This window comes from Poeciliopsis prolifica, unplaced genomic scaffold (assembly GCF_027474105.1).
Source record: "Poeciliopsis prolifica strain line A6 unplaced genomic scaffold, Auburn_PproV2 SCAFFOLD017, whole genome shotgun sequence".
NCBI lineage: Eukaryota > Metazoa > Chordata > Actinopteri > Cyprinodontiformes > Poeciliidae > Poeciliopsis > Poeciliopsis prolifica.
Genome location: NW_026562392.1, coordinates 7,709,709 through 7,730,513, shown reverse-complemented (window position 1 = coordinate 7,730,513; position 20,805 = coordinate 7,709,709). Strand labels below are relative to the sequence as shown.

The 20,805-nt window shown below is 36.4% G+C and overlaps 1 protein-coding gene across 3 annotated transcripts in view; it reads right to left on the bottom strand.

Annotated features, from left to right (window-relative positions):
- LOC129367508 (RNA-binding motif, single-stranded-interacting protein 3-like) overlaps positions 1-20,805 on the bottom strand; it is a 119,341-nt gene that overhangs the window by 31,781 nt on the left and 66,755 nt on the right. For all 3 annotated transcript variants that reach the window (XM_055042018.1, XM_055042020.1, XM_055042019.1), the window contains exon 5: positions 280-437. In XM_055042018.1, coding sequence (XP_054897993.1) covers positions 280-437 — 158 coding nt within the window. The remainder of the gene's footprint in view (positions 1-279; positions 438-20,805) is intronic.

The window sequence follows — 20,805 nt, the reverse complement described above, 5'->3', positions numbered from 1 at the left end:
GTAATCTAAAATCACTTTACAGGAAAAGAAAAAAAAAATACAATAATTCATATCCAGAAATATGCGAATAAATCAATTAGCCCAACCAGTAAACATTCAGTGATGACACAGTTACAGTACATGATGTGTGGAAGCCCAGTCGACGGCACTGACAGATTGGCTTTGCAGCAATAAATGGAATGAATAACCTTTGTTTCTAACATGCTAGAAAAACAAACAAAATTTCAATTTCATATGACTCTCAGAGTGAGGCGTTTTTCCATTTCATTGTGTATGCACCTAGCAAAGCCGACTCCTCTGCTCAAACCGTTGGCATCTCTCAGTATCCGCGTGGAAATAACATGACCAAAGGGCTTCAGCATGTTTTCCAGCTCCTGCTCATCCATTGACACCGGCAGATTGGAAATGTAGAGGTTTGTGGGGTCCTGCTCCTGTTGCTGTGGAGAAACAGAGAAAGACAAGGATGGAGTGTTCAACATCAATCTTGATGCAAATAATTAAACAAAAATATCTTTACCTATTTGACACAGTCACCTTTTGGAAAATGTAGAAATAAAAACTGCAGGTGAATTAATATATTTAAAAAACAATATTTCAGAACAATGGAAGGACCCTGACAGTTTCATTAGAAAATAAATTTTACCTTTATTGTGTAAACACTATTAACTGACTACAGCGAAATAAAGAATTATTACAATATCATGGCATTTTATTTATTTCTTCCCTTCAAAAATATAAGGCAATACAAATTAAAATAAAAACATATTTGATTGCTGCTTGATTCAATGACAGATGCCTTGTTTATTTCCATATTTATGACTGAATATTTCACAGAAAAATAGTGAATTAAACCCGAGAGGCATACTCGTAAGAGGAGTGGAAACTGTTTTGAAAATGCATTTCACTAACCCCTCACTCCAAAACCCCAGAAGCAAGAAGGAAAACCCCTATGGATGAAGAAATGCTATCAAAGTTTAAATAAATTTGTATGTGGTAAGTGGGAGGCCTCCCTCTACTGTGTCACTCAGTGAGTTAAGATATTGTTTGGGTTTTCTATCTGACAGATCTCAATGAAAATGAGACTGCAAAAGGCCAAAAGTTCTCTGTTTGGTGTTTGTCAATTAAAGGGGGATGGTTAAATGTATGGGAACAATGGTTTGCTGCAGGGAAAGGAAACATTCATGTTACAGAAATTATAAAGACACATTTTCAATCCATCACTTCACAATTTCCTAAGGGCAAGAAAGTCACACAGAAACTGCGTGACAGATCCTCACTATAGTTGAAAATTACAACTGAATATAAAAAAAAAAAAATGTTATACGATGACACCTTGCCATGCCAAACATATTGAAAATTACAATAGACACATAGAAATATAGAATTAAAAGGGCAGTGTTATGTATTTTCCAGGCACATAATGCTATAACATAGGACAATCAAGTAGCTATGTTACCTTCAGTTGTTTAAAAATGCAATATATCAGACACAAAGTAAAATAATTTAATTTAACTCAAGTCATTAGAAAAACACACTATGTGGGTGTGACATATGTGTCCTGCTATGCAAACATCTTCAGTTTCTTTGACTTAAAAAACACCTTCTGTGCTCTCTTAGCACCTAAATATCTCTGTAATCCTTGGAGGATTGGTAGATGTTTGAAGAGAGTGAGCTCAAAGCCGAGAAGACTGCGACCAAAGCCATTTGTGTAAGAATTGAGTCAGTGCAGGCAGAGCAGCTCCAATGGAAAACTCTGAAATGCCTCACCTTTTCTTTTGGATTCTGAAAATCTGCGTGCAAGGTGCATGGCAGCCAGACAAGGATTTTCATTTGTCAGTTTCCAACCTAATGACTGGGAGGTTGTCTTCACATATGGGGCAACAGGCTTTGAATGTTATCTGTTGCATTTTCGTACATGCTTATGTGTCACATTAAGACAAGCAGGGGGACACATGAAAGAAGAAACATCAAAGGAGGTGAGTGTAACAGCTGTGGAATCTGTCACTGGTCTCAGAATCATCGTCTTCATGAAAGAGTTACGTCACCAAAATCATTCTTGGATCATCTTGCATGATTAAAGTGAATCAGGTTTCAACACTTTCCAACTCGGGCCTTATTAAAATGTTTCTGGGACAGAGTCACGAGGTGAAATGTCAACCAGGAGGACACCAGGGAGCATAGTGTGGAATCAATTTGCTCATTCTTGAACAGGAACAGAAACTTTCTCTAAAAGCTTCACGGCAAAAGAAATTTGTGGGAAAAAAAAAAAAAAAAAACTCCTAAAATGTCTTCTATGACAGCGCTCCTCTAGGGAAACTTAGGAAAACAAACCAAAAACAAATAGAACAAATCTGATTGGATAAATCCAGGTCAGCCACAGAAACAAATAACCAGGTTAAACTGCTGGTTGTATGCACAGATTGGTACCAAACTTGGTAGGTGTTATTCCTTAACTGAAAATAAATATATTAAATAGTACTAAAAATAAAGTCCTTATTATGGACTTTGTGGTCATGCCTGCCATTGTGGTAATGTACAAATGCAGGTGTACTGGGAGGTTTTGCTAGATGCGATAAAAATATAATTCACTACAAGACAAATGCATAGGAAACAACAGCAGAAACAAGCTGGGAATGTGCAGCATGAATTGTTATAAAAGAGTTACAGAGTTATTTTTATTTATTTTTAAAGGGAGATATTTACTAATGGAGTGACTGATGAGTAAACAAAGTTGAGCTGGTTGAGAATATGAAGCAAGTAGTGAAATGGACAAATTAGAGTAAGCACAAGTGAGGACAGCTGGAGAGTGGGTTAGGTATTATAAGAAAATACACCCTGAACTCACAGTATGGCTCTGCTCCATTTCACCCCTTTGCTAATTCACACCTGCATTTCACATTTTTTGCCACTCACTCTCTTCCCCCTCATGTGCAATTTTTCTAAGAAAAATTGTACAACACCACTCCCACTGATTATGGTTCTGACCCATTTTGCAGGAAATTTTGGTCTGTTCAAATAGGGTGATGAACCCTTAGGCCAAAATAACTCAAATTGACTTTCTGCTGGCAGACATTACCTGGAGTCACACACTCACATTTCTGAGACAAGAAGTAGATTATAGAAAATTACTTTCCATATTTTGTCAATGTAGGTACAACATATCAAAGCGTGGTTCGTATGCAATGTAAATGCAACTGTTGTCATTGCCCTTGTTTTGGTGCAACATACAGGAACAAAACTGCAAGGACAAGAATTGTCCAAAAAAAATAAATAAATAAAAAATCACAGAAAAAATGGACATGCAAGCTGCAATAAACTGCAACACAGTCATTTTAAATTGTTATTTTGCTCAATTTGGACGACTGGATCTCAAAACATTTCATATTACAACTAAAATATAAACAAACTTTCCCCTAAAGTAGGAATTTTAATTAAGTTGTTGGATGACCACAACCAGCTCAGAAAGAAAGAAGAAACAATAACTCTAGGCTTGAATTGATCAAGGTCAAACTTCAGACTTACAGAATGCAAGTAATTTTTTACAACTTGGAACTAAAATCTGCTTGACTTAGTTTTTCACATCCAGACTTCCCAAGGCAAATCAGAGATTAAAATTGCAAATATTTTATGAAATTTCTGAAAATAAAACCCTTATGTAAGTTTCAAATAGGCTTTAAAGTTATTGCAGTTTATTTCACCTTTCGTGTGAAAATGGGTGACAGAAACCTGAAAGACACATCCACTTGTAAAAGAACTCTTCTTGACTTTGGTTAAAGTTGCTGTTTGCACAAAGTTATCTCACGGTGATCTCTCGCTCGGCAGGTGTTGCAGATGAGTCACTCTCTCTCTCTTACGCTGTTCCCTTTCTGGCTCTGTTTCTTTGTCACTCTGTCTCTCTCTTTGCAACATCTGTCATGTTCTGGAAACAGCTTCACACCAACTGTGCCTCTCCTTTTACTGTGTTTGGCCTGCCAGCCAACCAGTCAGCTAGTGTTTTCAGCCCCATTAAACCTCAATTCTGCATCACTGTAGAAGGTCTGCACCTCTTATCCCGCTACCTTCTAGTTACCCCGCCACTCGGCAACACCTGCTGATGATACAGAGGGTAAACCGAGGGCAAAGCAGTGATTAAACACCGACCGAAAATGCCAGCTTTGTTTGCACGCCAGCATGCATGGATGCGAGGTGAAAATCCCATTTCTTAGCCTTTCTGCGTCGCAAATAGAAATTGGAAATCTCAGCCCTCTCGCAGCACTGCCAGGAATGAACAGGTACAGCAAAGTGAAAAGAGATGCTTAGAAAGAAAATGCCAGAGCACTTTCAGAGAGAAGCAGTCAGTGATTATGGAAAACACTTCCCTTTCATTACAGTATGAGTTTGGTTCTTATTCCTACTTTGAAACATTCATATTCTTCCACATTTCCTTGTTGCTGCACTCTAAATCTCTCTTGACTTTGGCCTCCCTCTGTCCACCTCTTCTCTCTACCCTGTATTCCTCCAAACTTGAATTCATTCATATTCATTTCCTTTTTCTTCTTACTTGTTATTCAATCCTACTCCCTCGCTAAGATTAAAACCTAATCTCCCTTAATGGAAGCCTTGCTGACTAAAACACTATCTGAATGCTTAGTTAATATTTAAAGAGGCGAACTTTTCCCTCCTCACACTTCTCATTCTCTTCCTAATCTATGTGTCCCCTCATTCTTTCCCTTCCTGCACATCTGCACACCACACTCATCTTTATTTTCCTTCATTTACATCTCTCTCTCGCTCAGTATCCTTCTCCTCTATCTGCATTTCTCATTCTTATGGCTTCTTCATCCACAAGCCAAGTTCTAATCTTTCATAAGGATTGTCTGGGTGTCTAAACGCTTCCTAACGGCTTAATCAATACTTAATGAACATATCATAAATACTTTATGAAGGCTAAACCCCCAAATCCCAGGGGTGTCATTAACTGTAGAGATATACTCTTTATCCCTTATCTTCATGATGACTACCATGTTGGTGAAATTAACACCAGACACTGAATACCCATTCCATCTTGCCCATTCACCCATTTTATTTTATTTTTTTTTTGTCAGTACAGATCCCCATTTTGTCACCATGGCAATAATGAATGTGAAATAGGCACAGAGCCAAAGCCATTTTATTTAAAGTCAGTGGACATGACTTGTACAATATTTCAATGAGCAAAACAAAAATGGATTTTTTTACAGTGAAGCTACCATGTTGGAAAAAGTGACATCTGGAGGTGATGTCACTTCATCACAGTGCCTTTTATTTATTTTTTTAACCATACAAAATTCTTAGGAACTCTTGAATGTTCTTTACCATCTTCAACTAGAGGTTATAATTGGAGACTGAAACCAGATGACTATTCCAACAGACAGGATGCCTCTTCTATGCAGGTACATCAAACAGTACACTCAAAATGTTTGGTTATTTTGGCTATGTCTGATTGAAGGGCAAAGAGATGTGTGGTTTTTTTCATCTTTTTTAAGCAAATGGTTCATTCTGAGGAATTTGTTATGTATTTTTCTTTGCCCTAATCCTGCTCTATTACAAATCATTATGAACATAATACATTAGCAGTTTAATCAGTTAGAAATCAAAGTGGATAACAGAGCAGGTATTATCCTGATGAACAGCATAACCCTAGGGCATCTTGCAGCCTCTCGGTTTCTACCACTTAAAAGTAAAGCTTCTTCACTGAGCTTTGTTGAAGAAATTTTTGAGATTGTTGGGTTTTTTTACCATACAAAACTCTTACTGACTCTTGAAAATTCTGGACTTTTCTTTAACTATCTTCAATATCTGGATAAGTTTTGGAAAAAAAGAGAAGTGATTATGGAACAGTACAATATTTCCAAACCTTTTCTCATTTTCAGGGTTTGAATTAGATGTGTACATTGTTTTAGGTCTCATTGATAAAAATGGCAAAGGGCTTATACTTGAGTAGGGCTTTATGAAGCCCAGAGGACCCTCAAATGGTTCACACTACGTTCAGTCAATCACCCATTCGCAATGTAATGGTGTCTTGGTACTATGTTGAAGCCACAGTTGAAACAAAAATGTATCCCCTCATAAGCGGGGATTTGAACCAGAAACCCACAGATTACACATGTACAGTCACAGCCCTGTAACTGAAGTAGATGGACAACACAAAGTCGATTCCATGAAATATCTTCCTCAAATGACAGTAATATAAACCATCTGTCCTTCCAAGAGCTGGTTATTTATCATCAAAGATAAATAACCAGATAAATGGTAATTTAGATAAATAACATTTTTTTTATTAGGTTTTAGAAAACCTAATATATATTCAGCTGCCTGGATATACCTCCCAGATATATATATATATATATATATATATATATATATATATATATATATATATATATATATATATATATATATATATATATATATATATATACTTCCCATTGTAGAGTCAGCAGAGTCCACTCAGAAATTAAGATGTGGAGGTAAGACCCCTACACTGAGGAGTCTTGAAGGAGTAATATTACTTATTACTTATAAGTAATAAAACTATTGACTTTATGATGTCATGTCATGATCATCAGTTTGATTTGTGATCAAATGGTGATTTATTTGATTGTTGTGTTTGTTTTGTTCTTTTCCTTTAGCCATTATGTCAGAACTAATTGCATTGTTTGCTTTGGACAGTAATCAGCATGCTTTCACAACCGACCAAGTTTCTGGAAATTTGATGTGCAATGCTTATTTTGTTCCTGAATAGCCTAAACTGAGTGGTTTTTATAACAATGTGGTTTGGGTTCAATAGACTCTTGTTTCAACCGCTGCTCATTTGTTTTCTAATGTGAAAGGTTGCTGGTTTGTTTGTGTGCTTTCTGTCTCGTTGGTTTACAATAAACCCTTTTTCACATGTATTTAGATGTTAGACCAAACAATTCTTGGACACAATGGTTTGATTAATGTAAACACATTTTCCCTAAAGCTTGAAAAAAAGGAACAACAAAAAAAAAAAACGTTTTCATCATGTTAACTTGTTAAAGCTGGCAAATTTCTTTTACTTTTTGAAATTTTGGGATTACATGAAGAGAGTGACAGAGGGCTGTGGTCACAAAACCATGGTTTACTGCTATGCAGAATATACTTATTCTATTTCTGTCAATGTTGATTTGGCAAACATTAAAAAAGTGTTTATCCATAAGCCCAAAAAAATCTATGATCCTAGCTTGAGATCACATATTTCAGTATCCAAGGTGTCCAAAAAGTGTTTGGACACCTTGTCTAAGATTCGTCTATTTCTTTCAGCTCAGCAGTTTCAACATTGCTACTTCCTTTCTCGTCTTCCCCTCTTGTTGTCTTTGGTGTATTAAAAGGCCAGTAATTCATAACAAAGTGAAGGCAAAAACCAGTTCTCGCTGCAAAGCAGTCTGCTGGCTGTTTGCCTTCCAGGTGTCCAGAGAAGGAATCCATCACCACATCCTGAGATGCTGAAACCATCCAAGGGGGTCAGATGCAGATACAGAGAAAAGAGAGAGATACACACCCAGAGAAAAATGAAGAGAGTGTGGAGGACGACATGCAGACAAAGCAGCCCTGCATGGGTGAATTAAATGAACAATCCCTTCGCTGAATACAAATCAGCAGGCCAAGAGAAGTTATGCAATCCAATCTTCTTTGGTTGTGATTAGAAATAAAAAAATGACTGCCTTGTTGTGTTGTGTCAGTGTTGACTGATGCACAGATTGGACAACAACCAGGCCTGATTCTAATGATATGTTCTGTTTTTATTGCACTTGTTCAGTGTTCAAAGTCACCACACAAGGAAACCAAGCAGAAATTGTGTAGTTTTCTTGTGGGAGTGTGGTCACGCTAACCTCTATATATAACATTTTAAACAACAAAAAAAAAGTTCAGAATGGAAGAATGAGTTCTTTGGGGGGATCAATGAGATATGTGGAGATGATCAATGGTGACACTAAGGTTTCAGTTTTCACTGAGCGATAGATTTCTTACTTCTTTTTAATCATTGGTAAAACATGCTGGTGATGATGAACAAAAAACAAAACTAAAATCTGTCAACTTTTACTTAATTATGCACAGAAGAAATAGTTAGTTTCCACTACAGATTCCTTCTGAGAAGTTTTGTGTAACTTTTTTTTGAGTCTTCAAGCTTTACTGTGGGACATATTTCTGATAATGAAAACACCAGTTGTTTCCTCTTCCCTCTGTGACAATATCCACACTAAAGAGTGTTGTTGTCACCATCACCTGCTTATTTAGAGTCTGTTCACTTAGAGGAAAAAAAAGTCCGGGATTCTGAGTCCTGTTGCAGAGCTTCAATCTTAGCCTAAATATTGCCACCAAGGAGTCCCAGCTTTAGATTATTTCAGTCAGCTGCTGCTCTGAGCTCTGAGCGAGGAGATGGAGATGCTGTTTTCCAGGAGCTCATACTGGTTGATACACAAAACAAAAGGCATAAAAAAAACCAAGTACCTCTGCAGATGGCAATTGATAGAAATTAACAGATCACACAACCTAAACTGGATTTAAAAAAAATGTGTTTAATGAGGACAAAATTACACTAATTGCCATATGGCATCAACATGTTTGTTTGTGCCGTATTTACATCGACGTCATTGTTTTGACTTGTCTAGGTTTCTCATCCTGCTGGTCCTCTGACTACGTCATCTATTTGATATTAACACTCAGCTGTCAGTAATTCCCTGTGATTACCTGCTTGTATTAAATTGTTTGATCAGGCAAAACAATCAACATAAAACGGGGAAGCAAAGAACACAAAATTCAAACACATTGCCTGCTGTTGGCACAGCACTATAAGTTTTACGAAGAATATCTCTCCTATTGGTCTTTCCCCCATTTTCCCTACTTAGGACGCTCGTGGGCAACTCTCAGGCTTGCTAAAAAACATTGTCACATGAAGCTACTTTTAATCTTAGGAGTCTTTTACACAGGTCCAGATTTTTAATTTGCCAATTACAGGTTGTAAAACAGAATGCTGTTTATTTCTGGTCATTTGCCAATTTTTTTGCGTAGCTCTAGAAAACAGATATTTATGAAGGTTCTTACAAAAGTAGGATGCACAATAGATATTAATTCCTAAATAGGTATCTAGTAATCTTATAGGACACAGAAACTGAGTCAAAACCCCAAACGTTCTTGTCAAGAATTCAATTAAATATCCTCCAGTTTTCTGAGAAACCAGAAAACTGGATTCCACTCATCTAAAGCTTATCATCTGTGAACTACCCTTTTAACCAAATCAGACAAATGTGTGCTTCCCAAAATAATATAATTTCAACAACTATTGATTAATCGAATGCAATATTTCTATACCTCCCTCCGCATAATATAACTTGAAACAACAGCCTCTTTGCCTCTCACTTTGAACATTTGCTAACTATTCAGAAACGACCCAGAAAGCACGTGCCAAGGTGCTGACAACAGAACTATGCATCAACATTCCACACACAAACAAAGTCTTAAAACTGCAGCCTGTACACACACATCCTTTTTTTCTCTCTCTCTCAGTACTGAATGCTGTAATCAAGGCTAATGGGACTCAGCTGCTGGCCAGTCTAATTACCTGGAATGCAGACGGATGATCTTTGAGACAGAGACACACAGGCTTATTCCAATGCAGATCATGACTGCTACATATCTTACAGCACAGCAGTTCCAAGATAGGCTTAGAGTTCCCATGCAGCATATGTTCAAGTATCTTAAAGTGTGTATAAATATATTAAAATAAATGCAGTGTTTATGTTGAAGTTTTGTCCTTATTGTACAGGATGTTCTATGTTTTCTTGTTTTGCATTGCATATTTTTTGAATTTCATAATTAGAACTTTGTGTGAAGGTGCAATATTTTGTGCCAGTCATCTCATAAAGTCAAAAGTTAATTCTATTAAGATTGATTCCAAAAATTTAGTTTTTATTTAAAAGTTTTTTTGTTTAATTTTATTTTTTTGAATTTTAATGATTATGGCTTAATTAGTAAAGGAACCCCAAATTGAGTGTCTCTTAAAATTTTTTGAATGGATTTCACGAGTGCACCTTTTCTTATCACACTTCTTTCTTCTACTCAATTTTCTGTTAATATACCTGGATACAGAACTCTGTGAACAACCAGTTTACCTTCCCTGTGAAGGGTTTTGATGACTATCTTATGGACATCTGTCAAGTCAACAGCCTTCATCCTGACCTGGCCCACTGACCTGGAGTGAGAGACTGTTTACATGGTTCAGGAAACCTTTGCGGGTGTTTTAAGTTAATTAGCTGATGAGGGTTTGACACCATGACTTTTCAATAATGTCCTTTTTCACAGTATTCTAATTTTCTGAGATACTGAATTTTGGGTTTTCATTTACTCTGAGCCAAATGCCACTTTTAAACAATATGATTTTTTTTAGATGTCTCCATATTGCATATCTCTCAGTGAACTTCAAACAGCCAGAACTTTGCTGCCTGTATCATCAACCAAGCCCTGTCCTTCCATCCTTCCCTTTATTTTTTTCCCATTCTGTAACAATTACACTGTTGCTATTCCTCCTTACTTTCAAGGCCATCCACCACCATGCCCCATCTTACCCATCACATGCCCTCCTAGTCCCTCAGGTTCTTCATCTAAATTGACCTCTGTCCCCTCTGTCCATCTCAGCACCATGGAGACCTCCGTCTTCTCTTACTCTACTTCCCCCAGCTCTGGAATGAGCTGCAATGACCTGTCCTTGGCATTGATTCCCTTACTGAGTCTAAAAATGGCCTCAAAACCCGTCTTTTCAAATGTGCATATTCTCTGTGAGTTTCTGATAATTTATTATGTCGATTTTATCTTCTTTACACAGTGTCCTCAAGTGTTTTAAAAGGCCCTTTTATTATAATGTGTTATGAGTATTATATTTGTACAATTCCTAATCTGATTAATCACAGGGTTGCTGTGAATTAATCACGATTAAATAAAAGTTAAAAAATTAATACATGAGTTAAAAATATTTTTTATTAGTGCTGTCAATTGATTAAAATGGGATGAAATAGGAAAAACATGGGATCACTTCTAATGTTTTTTGATGCTTGATGTGTTTGTCATTGTTCATACAGAGGTTTACATGCAAGCTGCAGTGCAGATAGATCACATCCAAAAAGTGTAGAAATCATGCTTAAAATAAATTATACCTCAAGAAATTTTACCAGTCATAAGCAAAGCAACAAATTTTAAAAGATGAATTATCCCACTTTTACTAATACTGGAAAATTCATTGAGGCTCAACATATAAAAAATTTACTTTTTATTATGGAAATTAATAAATAGAAATGACTTTTGTAATCCTTATTGGCAAATTACAAAAAATTTTAATTACACAAAGTGAGGAGAAAAAGCTTATGCGTTCTCACACAATGTATGTAACTATGTTTTCACTGCATATAGGTCAGCTGAAACTCACAGAAAGCAATTTTACAATATACTTGCCATTGAAAAGACATGTGTATTTTTATTTGTTTTGAGTCAGCATGTGCTGCTTTTTTTTGTGGTTCCATGTGCTGACGCAGTAAACGTAGGATGAGGAAGCATAAGTGCAGCAGAGCAGTCAATTAGTCAAAAAACAAAACAAAAAAAAAAACTGAATAACAACCTCATACTGTCTTTTCCCGTGCTGTTTTCTTCGGGTGAAAAACAGGTCGTAGTAGAAAATAAAATGTTACATTTGTAAGGACTTTAAAAAGTCAAAGCAATGAAACTTTTCAGGGAAATGCTGAGTAGAATATAAAACAAACAACAACAAGGAATTAACACTCGTGTTCACTATGCAAGAAGAAGAGAAAGAAAATTATGAAACTTAATGTTCAGAGGAAGAGTTTTTGAAACAAATCTGTCGTGTGTTTGATAAATGTGTCTCGGTGTCATTCAAGGCCTCCTCAGTCTGATGTCACAGTGTCTGCCTGAGTAGACAGACTGCTTCAGGGCTAGCCTCGTTCTAAATGATTTATGGGGCCTGGGAGCAAGAAGGGGAGCAGTATCTGCTTCTGGTGGCACAAGTACACACCCCCGTTAACCTATCTCGAAGAGAGAACTGCATTTGTGTGACTGTGTGCATCGTTACAGTAAAAACTGTTACATAGCAGTTCAGACTTATTAAAGATGGCAGCTATACAGAGTCAAGCATATAAACATGCATAAAAATGCAACACTCCCTTTATGAGACATATTGTATTTACTGAAGATGATGAAGGATGCAGTTATGAAAGGCAAAGTAGTGGAGAGGTGGAAATTACAATGTACTCATTGTTAAGCACACACTACATAGCATGACGTCGTAGGAATGCCATGGTATGTATCTACAACTTCAGAAAAATGAATGCTATAAAAGCAGCTAAACATGATGTGACTGCTGCTGATGCTGATAATAGTGACTGTTTGTCAAGGGCACACTCAGAATATGCTTCTAAGGTCAGACTGATATTTTCCACAATATTCCCTTCGCAACCCCAGCTCAGAAGAATTGAACAGATTGAAAGTGAGTTAAATTCAGCTCCTAAACTGATTCACAGACTGCCTTTTTAATCCCTTCCATCTCCTCCTCTTTCAATAAATTGCTTCTTGACTGGCTGTCTGTGTCAGAAGATTTCATTACACAAATGCAATAAACCAAGAGGCTTGCTCCGTCGCTGGATTATCACAGAGGTAAAGTCTCCTTGGATAGAAAAAGAGAAAATTAATAAAAGTGCTTCTTGAGGAAACATTAAGAAATAGTTTATTGTGCTGTTTCTTTTCTTTACCAATGGTTTGTCCACTAATAAATCTTTGGGGAAGTGAAAGCCAGGGAGTACATGAAAGAAAACCACAATTTTGAAAGAACATAGTAATAACAAAGTTCTCAATTCTCAATAGATAAGTCTATTTAAGGTTTTGCAACATTCAAAAAGGTTTTTAAGGCAATGTGAATTAGTGATATAATTCTCGTGTCCAAAATATTCCAAGATGATTTCTCATGAAGCAATGCACACCACTGGTGTCTGCTTGGGAGCAAATGTTCTTAAGGCAGCAATCTGATTTGAACCTGTACTACTCTAAAGTGTAAATACCTCTGGAACATCAACAGAAATACGACAACATTCTAGCTCTTCTACTTCTGCATGGAAAATAGGAAAGTGGTGACATATGAGCTCAACAATATGGACACTATTTTTTATCTATTTTTTAGTTTACTCAACCATCAGAATTATGTAAAGTGCTTTTACACTTATTCAGTTTTCAGGTGTTTCAGGAACTCCTTATCATTATTGTAACTTCTTTTGAAAGAATACTTTTTAGAAATGTGGATGCTAACATTAGCATTTTGTGATTGATGAAATATGCTTTGCATCGATGTGGTATTTCAGGCCTCATAGCCCAACTGCTTTTTGCACAACTTGTACCCAAGGGTTTTCCAGCGTCCAATTAATTGGTTTTTTGAAGCAAAAATTAGCACCCAGTGGGCCAAGAAAAGCATATTTGTCATCCCTCACTGTTGTTTCGCTAGTCGCTTGTGCGTCAGATTTATGGGTGTACTGCAAACACACAAATACAAAGGTTCATCTGTTTTTATATATATATATATATATATATATATATATATATATATATATATATATATATATATATATATATATATATCTTGGTAAGTAATTCATTGAAATTATCGAGTAGGAAGATGTTTTTCTAATCTGGATATAGATCTGGCTGTTGTGTGTTTTTTGCATTTGTCTGACGCTATTTCTTTCTGATCAATGCTGCTGCTTGATGGAGCTAAAGCTTGAAAACTGCGGCCTGTTGCCATGGTTATCTCTATTTGAAACCAAAGGGATTAACCTCTGGGGAATGGGTTGGGTTAGTGAGACTGACAAAGAGAGATAAAGACTGAAAGAGAGGAGAACAGCCAGGGACACACAAGGATGAGAGAGAAGTTTAAAGACAGAAAACAATTAGGACAACAGTGACAAAAGGGAAAGACATCCTACATTCCCCATGGATTTTTAGATCACTAACATTTTATATCAAACATGATTAGAATTCCAGATTTTTGTGGCGTAAAAAAATACATCACAAATAGTCATCAAAAAAGGTTTTTCCACTGTCTTCTAAAAATTAGAACATTGCTTTAGTTCGCAAATGTAAACACCAAAAAGTTGTAAAAAAGAATAAAACTTCTCACTTGTCTGAGATCATTTGATGTTTTCGACCAGAAAGCATGTTAGCTTCCCAAAGGACAGCGCTGGAAAAAAAAAAAAAAAGAAAAAATGGTTGTTCCTGGAATCTCCAGAAACTGCTTTTGAGGATCACAGATTAAAATGTATGAATGACTATTGGCACAACTTTTTTCTCTCCCGTTGGTATTCTTTATCTATTTTTATTTATGTATGTATTTATTTTTTGCTTCTTAACTTTGGGAATGCTTTGTCAGTCACACCAGCCTTTTTGTCTCCTTTTTCTTCATCCTTTTTCTTTTTTCTGCACCGTCACCTTGGTAGGTTGCCTTTTTCTCCTGACAACCAATACATCATTCTGTGTTTATCAAAAAGATATCACCTCACAATCATGACAACAAAAACAAATAAATTAACAACCATATTAAAATCTGTTTCAAAACATTTTTTAAATAGTTTCACATTTTTAAAGTTACATCACTACACCAAGCAGAGAAGGTCTAGTTTCTCAGTGTCTTGTTCAGTGGTGATAGGAGGATGAAGCAGTGTATGAATAGACAGAATTAAGCCTCGTATAATGTTAATAATACAGGTTAAAGTTGCTGGGTTCAGTGTAAGAGATATAGGGTGGCTTCATAAGTCCTGTGCGTTTCAGGATATGTTGGGACCTGCCAAAATTATTTGGAAAGAGTTTCGATGGATGGATGGATGGACGGACGGACGGACGGACGGATGGATGGATGGAGTTTTTTGGCTGTGCACTAAATTGTGATGGACGTTTGATACATATTTATTGATGTACACATTTTCACTGTCGACTGTTTGGCATAGAAAGCAGTCTTTAAACTTTTTAAAATCTTTGAACAAACAGCTAATCAAACAGTCATTTCAAGCTCAAGTGTGCAAGTTCAAACTGTGACCTCAGGTTTAGCATCCTATTCATTTCTACAGCTCCAGCAGCTTGTGCAATGTGAAGTGTTTTTTGAAAGTTCTTTGCTTGAATACAAGCTCTTTGAAAATGTCCTTGTGGGTGTGTATTGTTGTGGTAATCAGATGAGAGAGACCAGGTTCCTTTATGATCTTTAGATGTCAGCACAAGGCCACAGTGGGGCCATTTGACAGTCTGTTGTACTAAGACTATTTGCTTTCAGGAAGAGAAAACCTTTTTGAGTCCTTGAATACTAAAGGGTGGTCACACATACACAATAAGCTGAGTAAAAGCACACATAGACACATGGAAGTAAAGCTATTCCATCTAAATGATGTGCACACAGGTTCAAACCATTTTCCCTGCTCCTAATACACATATATGCACCAGCCAAAATTAGATGGTCTTCATGGAAGACCACTCAGGAAACTGCAGTTTAATTACCATCGTATCCTCTGCCAAGGACAGCTCAAGACTGACACCCTATGCATTTATTTATTTTATTTCAACAAAGAGCAGCTTCTTGATTGCAAAGTCATGAGGCTCTGTCAAAGGTTTGTAAAACCTACAGAGAAGAAAATAAGCAGAGTTTTAAACTCGTGAGATTTATGTTGATATGCGCCATGAGACCACACCCAAAAACCCTGATGCCATTCATACTAGTAGTTCAGTACATAACTGGGAACTCCAGCAGAACCAGCACACGCAATAAAATGCAAAACTATATGACTTAATACAGTATAATGTATGAAATAATAAAACCAACAATGTAATATTCCAGGACTGCTTTAGTACAGCAGTCATGGAATACAGTAGGTATACGGATCTAAACTCTACAGTAGAGTTTGGTCCGGTCAGACAGAACTAGGTTCAAGCTTTGTTTTAATTAGCCTACAATACATACAGCACAGAGAAAGCTAAACAAGAATGAATAAAATAAGTATGTGATGATGTACATATTTTAGTCTAAATAGAGGAGAAGGTAGTTTTCCCTCATGAGGAAAGACCGAAAATAAGGTGCAGAAGTTAACCAGACTGTAACAAGTGCAGGTGTGAGGGGAGAGCAAAGGGCGAGCTGAGGGGGAGAGAGAGAGAGGTGCCAATGAGGAGCCAGGAGGTGAAACAGTGACAGGGGAGCTGAAACATGAATCTAACAAGAATAAGTAAATGCAGGAAATAAACATAATCTATCTAAAATAACTAAGAACAGTTTGATCCAAAGTAAAACAGAAACTTAAGACCAACAATAATATCTGAGACAAAACACAGCTAATAAATCATCAAAACTATGAAAACAAGAGAAAAAAAAAACCCAAAACAACCCAAGATCCTGACATAGACAGGGATAAAATTGTTGGGAACCCTGTTAATGAATTAAAAGTCCACCAGGGTCACAGAAATAACTTGATACTAACAAAAAGTAAAGACAAGTACATATTTACAGACATGTACTTGTCGACAGTTCAAACCCAATGAAAAACAGACTTTGGGTTTGAACTGTCGTTCAGCAGAATAATTTTGACTGTCATAATATTTTAGAGAGCATTGTTGGCTTTTTATTCTGGTCTGGCGCTTCCTTTGGCTGTGACAGCTTCCTGGAAGGAGGAAGGTACCAGCTGAGATAAAGGCATTTAGACGACCAGCGAGTAGAGTGTAAGTCTTGATTATTCATGGGCTTTTTAAATCAAGAAAGATATATTTTACAAAAACCTAGAGCTTTCTCTTCTATTAAAATGTGTTATGCTTTAGGAGAAAGCGCAACACAAACTTTAAATATGCCAAAAATTTGTAGATTGTTTCGAAGAAATAATTAATCTTTCAATACAATCTTTGATTTGGAAAGCAGTCCGATTAATTAATCAAAGCTTTTAGGCGCAGCAATTTCATGAAAAAAAAAATCAGAATTCAAAAAGAAAACTCTCTTTCAAAAGGAGAAAGATAAACTCTAAGAAATTGTAATTTGAATCTGTCTTAACCCGAAAAGATGAAATTTATCTTTCATTACCACCATCCAAAATCCACACATTCGATCCTTTCTTGAAGCTGAAAATCCCCCACATATTTTAGTGCAATTGCTCTTGATAAATAACCATCAAAACAAAGTAACAGCACCCAGAGCTGATGTAGAAACTCATTCCATTTCTTCCATGCAGGTGCAATTACTCTCCCTGGAGCCACTTTCATTTGAGTAAATGCTGTTAGGAGCCACCAGCACTGCCTGCACCACAATTTTTCATTTTTTTTCCTCAGTATACTTAAGTAACCAAGAAAGACCTAAACTGACCCAAAGGCAAGACACTGAAGACAGAGTTCATGAGCAACTGGTACAATGGAGATCTCTGAATGAAAGAAACAATATAATGATATGGAAAGAGCGGCGACGACAGAGAGCAGTGAGACTGAAAGGCAATGCAAGAGAAAAATCTTCATTGGTTTTCAGCCTGCATGGGCAGACTCAGACATCCTAAAAGGTTACAGCATTTGATTTGTGATATTGTAGTCCAAAGACTCTCTGTCTGGAGGAGCTGTTCTTCTGCTGCTGCTGTCTACAAAGTTTGAATGATGGCTGAATTATGCCGTCAGAATATGAATCGAGCTGATTCTGCTGTCTGTTCAGTGATGAACTACAAACATACTTTCAGCCACCAAGAACAATGGCAGTTGTGAAAGAATATAATGTTTCCTTCTGAAGGTGAGTTATTTGGGCCTGGTTGCTAAGCTTAATTGCAATGACTTGCTGAAGGATTAATATTTCCAATGTTTTACTTTTTTTAAAGTGTCTTTTTTTTTAGCAAATAAAGATGTGGAAAGAGTGGTGTCCGTTTATATTCCATCTTACTGAGTCATTTCTTGTTTCTAGTCTACTCATTTATTAAGGAACACAATATATATATATATATATATATATATATATATATATATATATATATATATATATATATATATATATATATATATATATATAAAACTTTCATGTTGTGCCTATAATAAATCTCACACTATGATGGGAGGACGCCCATCATAGTTTCCGTGTGCCACACAAGATGGCCTTTCTTTCCTCAGCTTGAGCATCTGCACCCAAAAAAGACTATGAAAGCCACTGACAAAATGTATTAACTTCTGAAGACCCTTCATTGTCAATTATTTTTTTATTGCTCTGATGTCCCTGTTTTATGTAGGGACATCAGACAAACAAGAATGAATACAAAAACAAACCACAATTTTCAATTTATTTATAGGAAAAAAAAATTAAGGAAACATCTTATCATTTTCTTTGCACTTCACTATTATGTGTTACTTTTTGTTGGATATAAAAGCCAAGCAAATATTTTCAAGTTTGCAATTGAAGCAAGACAGAGTGTAAAAAAGGTCAAGTGGTGTGAACAACTATTGCAAGGCACTGAGCATATATGCTTAAATATGTGCCTGAGATAAAAGTCGCTTTTTTTTTTCTTTCTTTCTCCAACTTCTTCTTTAATTAGGTCGTTTTTACTTGCTTTATGTCTTTCCTCCTTCTCCTTTATCACTCTGAAATTCTCCATCTAAGGCTGACCACTCCACATTCTGTTGATCTCCCTCTAACCCCGCATGCTATGGTTTGGACTGAGCTTTCACTCGATCAATCTCTCTGTGTATCCTCTGCTGCTTCGGTGCTACACTGAAAGGCTAATTCCACTGAGAGATAGAATGTGAGGATAGCTTCTTTAAAGTGCTTTCCAGTTATCTCCGTACTTATAGATCTATACAGAATCAAACCAGGCACTGCGTCTCTGTGCACTCCAGCTGCACACTCCCTTTTCCTGTGATCGTAGCCATGTATGTCAGTTTTTGCTTCCTTCTTTCTGTGGAACGCAGGGAAAACTAAAACTGCAAGGACGTGCATAAATTCTGGACATATTTAATTAAATATGAGACTTTCAACAAATGTAGTTGGAAGTGACCATAAATAAATTAAGAGATATATGATTAACCATTCACTTCTAATATTTCCAAAATATTATTGCTATTCATATGTACATATATATATGTTAAATGTTCATATATTAAGTTGTAAAGTCGGACAGTTACATTGTATTTGAACTTCATAAGTTTATTGCAGCTCTAGTTTCTGCTGTCTCTCCATGGGTTTTTACACCCCATGCGTTGTTTCTACTCGCATTTTCTTGGACATTTTTTTCTTCTTTTGCAGAAGTCGTTGGTTTTTCCAAAATTATGACAGAAGCTGCAGTAGGGGAACCAGTTTACACTCATTATAAAAGTCACCCAGGTGGCAAGGCAAAATAGAAAAGAGTGTCTTGTGTTTCTGAAAGTAATATTGCACAATATAGTAGGAGTAGCAGTCCATTTGTAGAACTTGAGAACAATTTGGAGACTTGAAAAAAAAAAAAACATTGAGATATGTGTTATTGAAGCTACTTGTTCTGAACAATTTACAAATCTTTCACTGAACTCATGGACTGAGGCATCCACAATTTTTGGTGTATTTAAAGTTTTTCTACACATTTTTCACATCTTTCTCTTATACAAGCAAGTAAAACAAACAAGATCCAAGTCTTGTCACAGGGAAACCAGACAGGATTTGGTTCTTGACTGTGTAGAAACTGGATGTAAAATTTCTACCTTGCTTTCTGGGAGACTCAAGTTTGAAATTTCTTGCAGGACTGAGTGCTGCAACATAACTACTGCACTAATTCATTTTTAGCTGGTTTTTCTCTGTCCCCTCTGAGTCCCTGTGTGTTTTTGAGAACCGGACAACCCGTGTTGTTGCCCAAAATAAACCCAGTAAGAGGAGAGCTGATATGTAAGAAGAGACGGAAGGATCGTACATGACAGAAACAAGACTGAATTAAATCTGATCTAGCCTAAACATGCACTACCATCAACTGCACTTCAATTGCATTAACCTTGCATTAGCAGCCCTGCACTGTGAGGGCTTGGGTACATTTGTCTTTTGTTGCCCGTGTGCGGGGGATAATAATTTGGAGAAAGATGAAGGAATTAAACAGGGAGAAAAGACAGCTACAATTTACGACCCACTGTTGCTATTCTCCACTGTTTTCACCCATTATTTGAGTAGTTCTGGCTTTTTGTTTTTTTCACACATTACATTTCGGGTTATGAAACAAAGCCATCTAAGATAGCACCGTTCACACTGACTGTGAGCCAGTTTCTATTCACCTTAGGGATGCTGGTATCGGATTTGAAAACTGCTAAAATAAAGTGATACCATATAGTTTACTGTGGATAAATATGGCAACATGATATCGATTTTTTTTTCTGTTAGTAGCCACAGAACACAATTTACTGAAAACTGGAACTTGAAATGAACTGCATCAAGGAGGCATATCAAAAGATAAATCAAATCTAATACTAAATATTAGTCTAGAACTACAGAAAACTACTGGGCATAAGTCTATGAATTACAAATCTATGTGTTTTAGGTGACATTTAACAACTTTATATGTTAGCTTTATTTGTAGACAAATCAGGGATGCAAGAGGGTAAGACAAAAAAGGATGAAAAAGGGAAAGAGGAAAATGCAAAAAAAAAAAAAATAGATGCATCAGATGTGCAGAAAAAGACAGGAGGAATCAAGGACAAAATGGAGGGAAGAAGAAGAAATGGAGAGACTAATGGAGGGAGGTGTGAAGTGTCACTGCTAGTGGCACTGTCGCACTA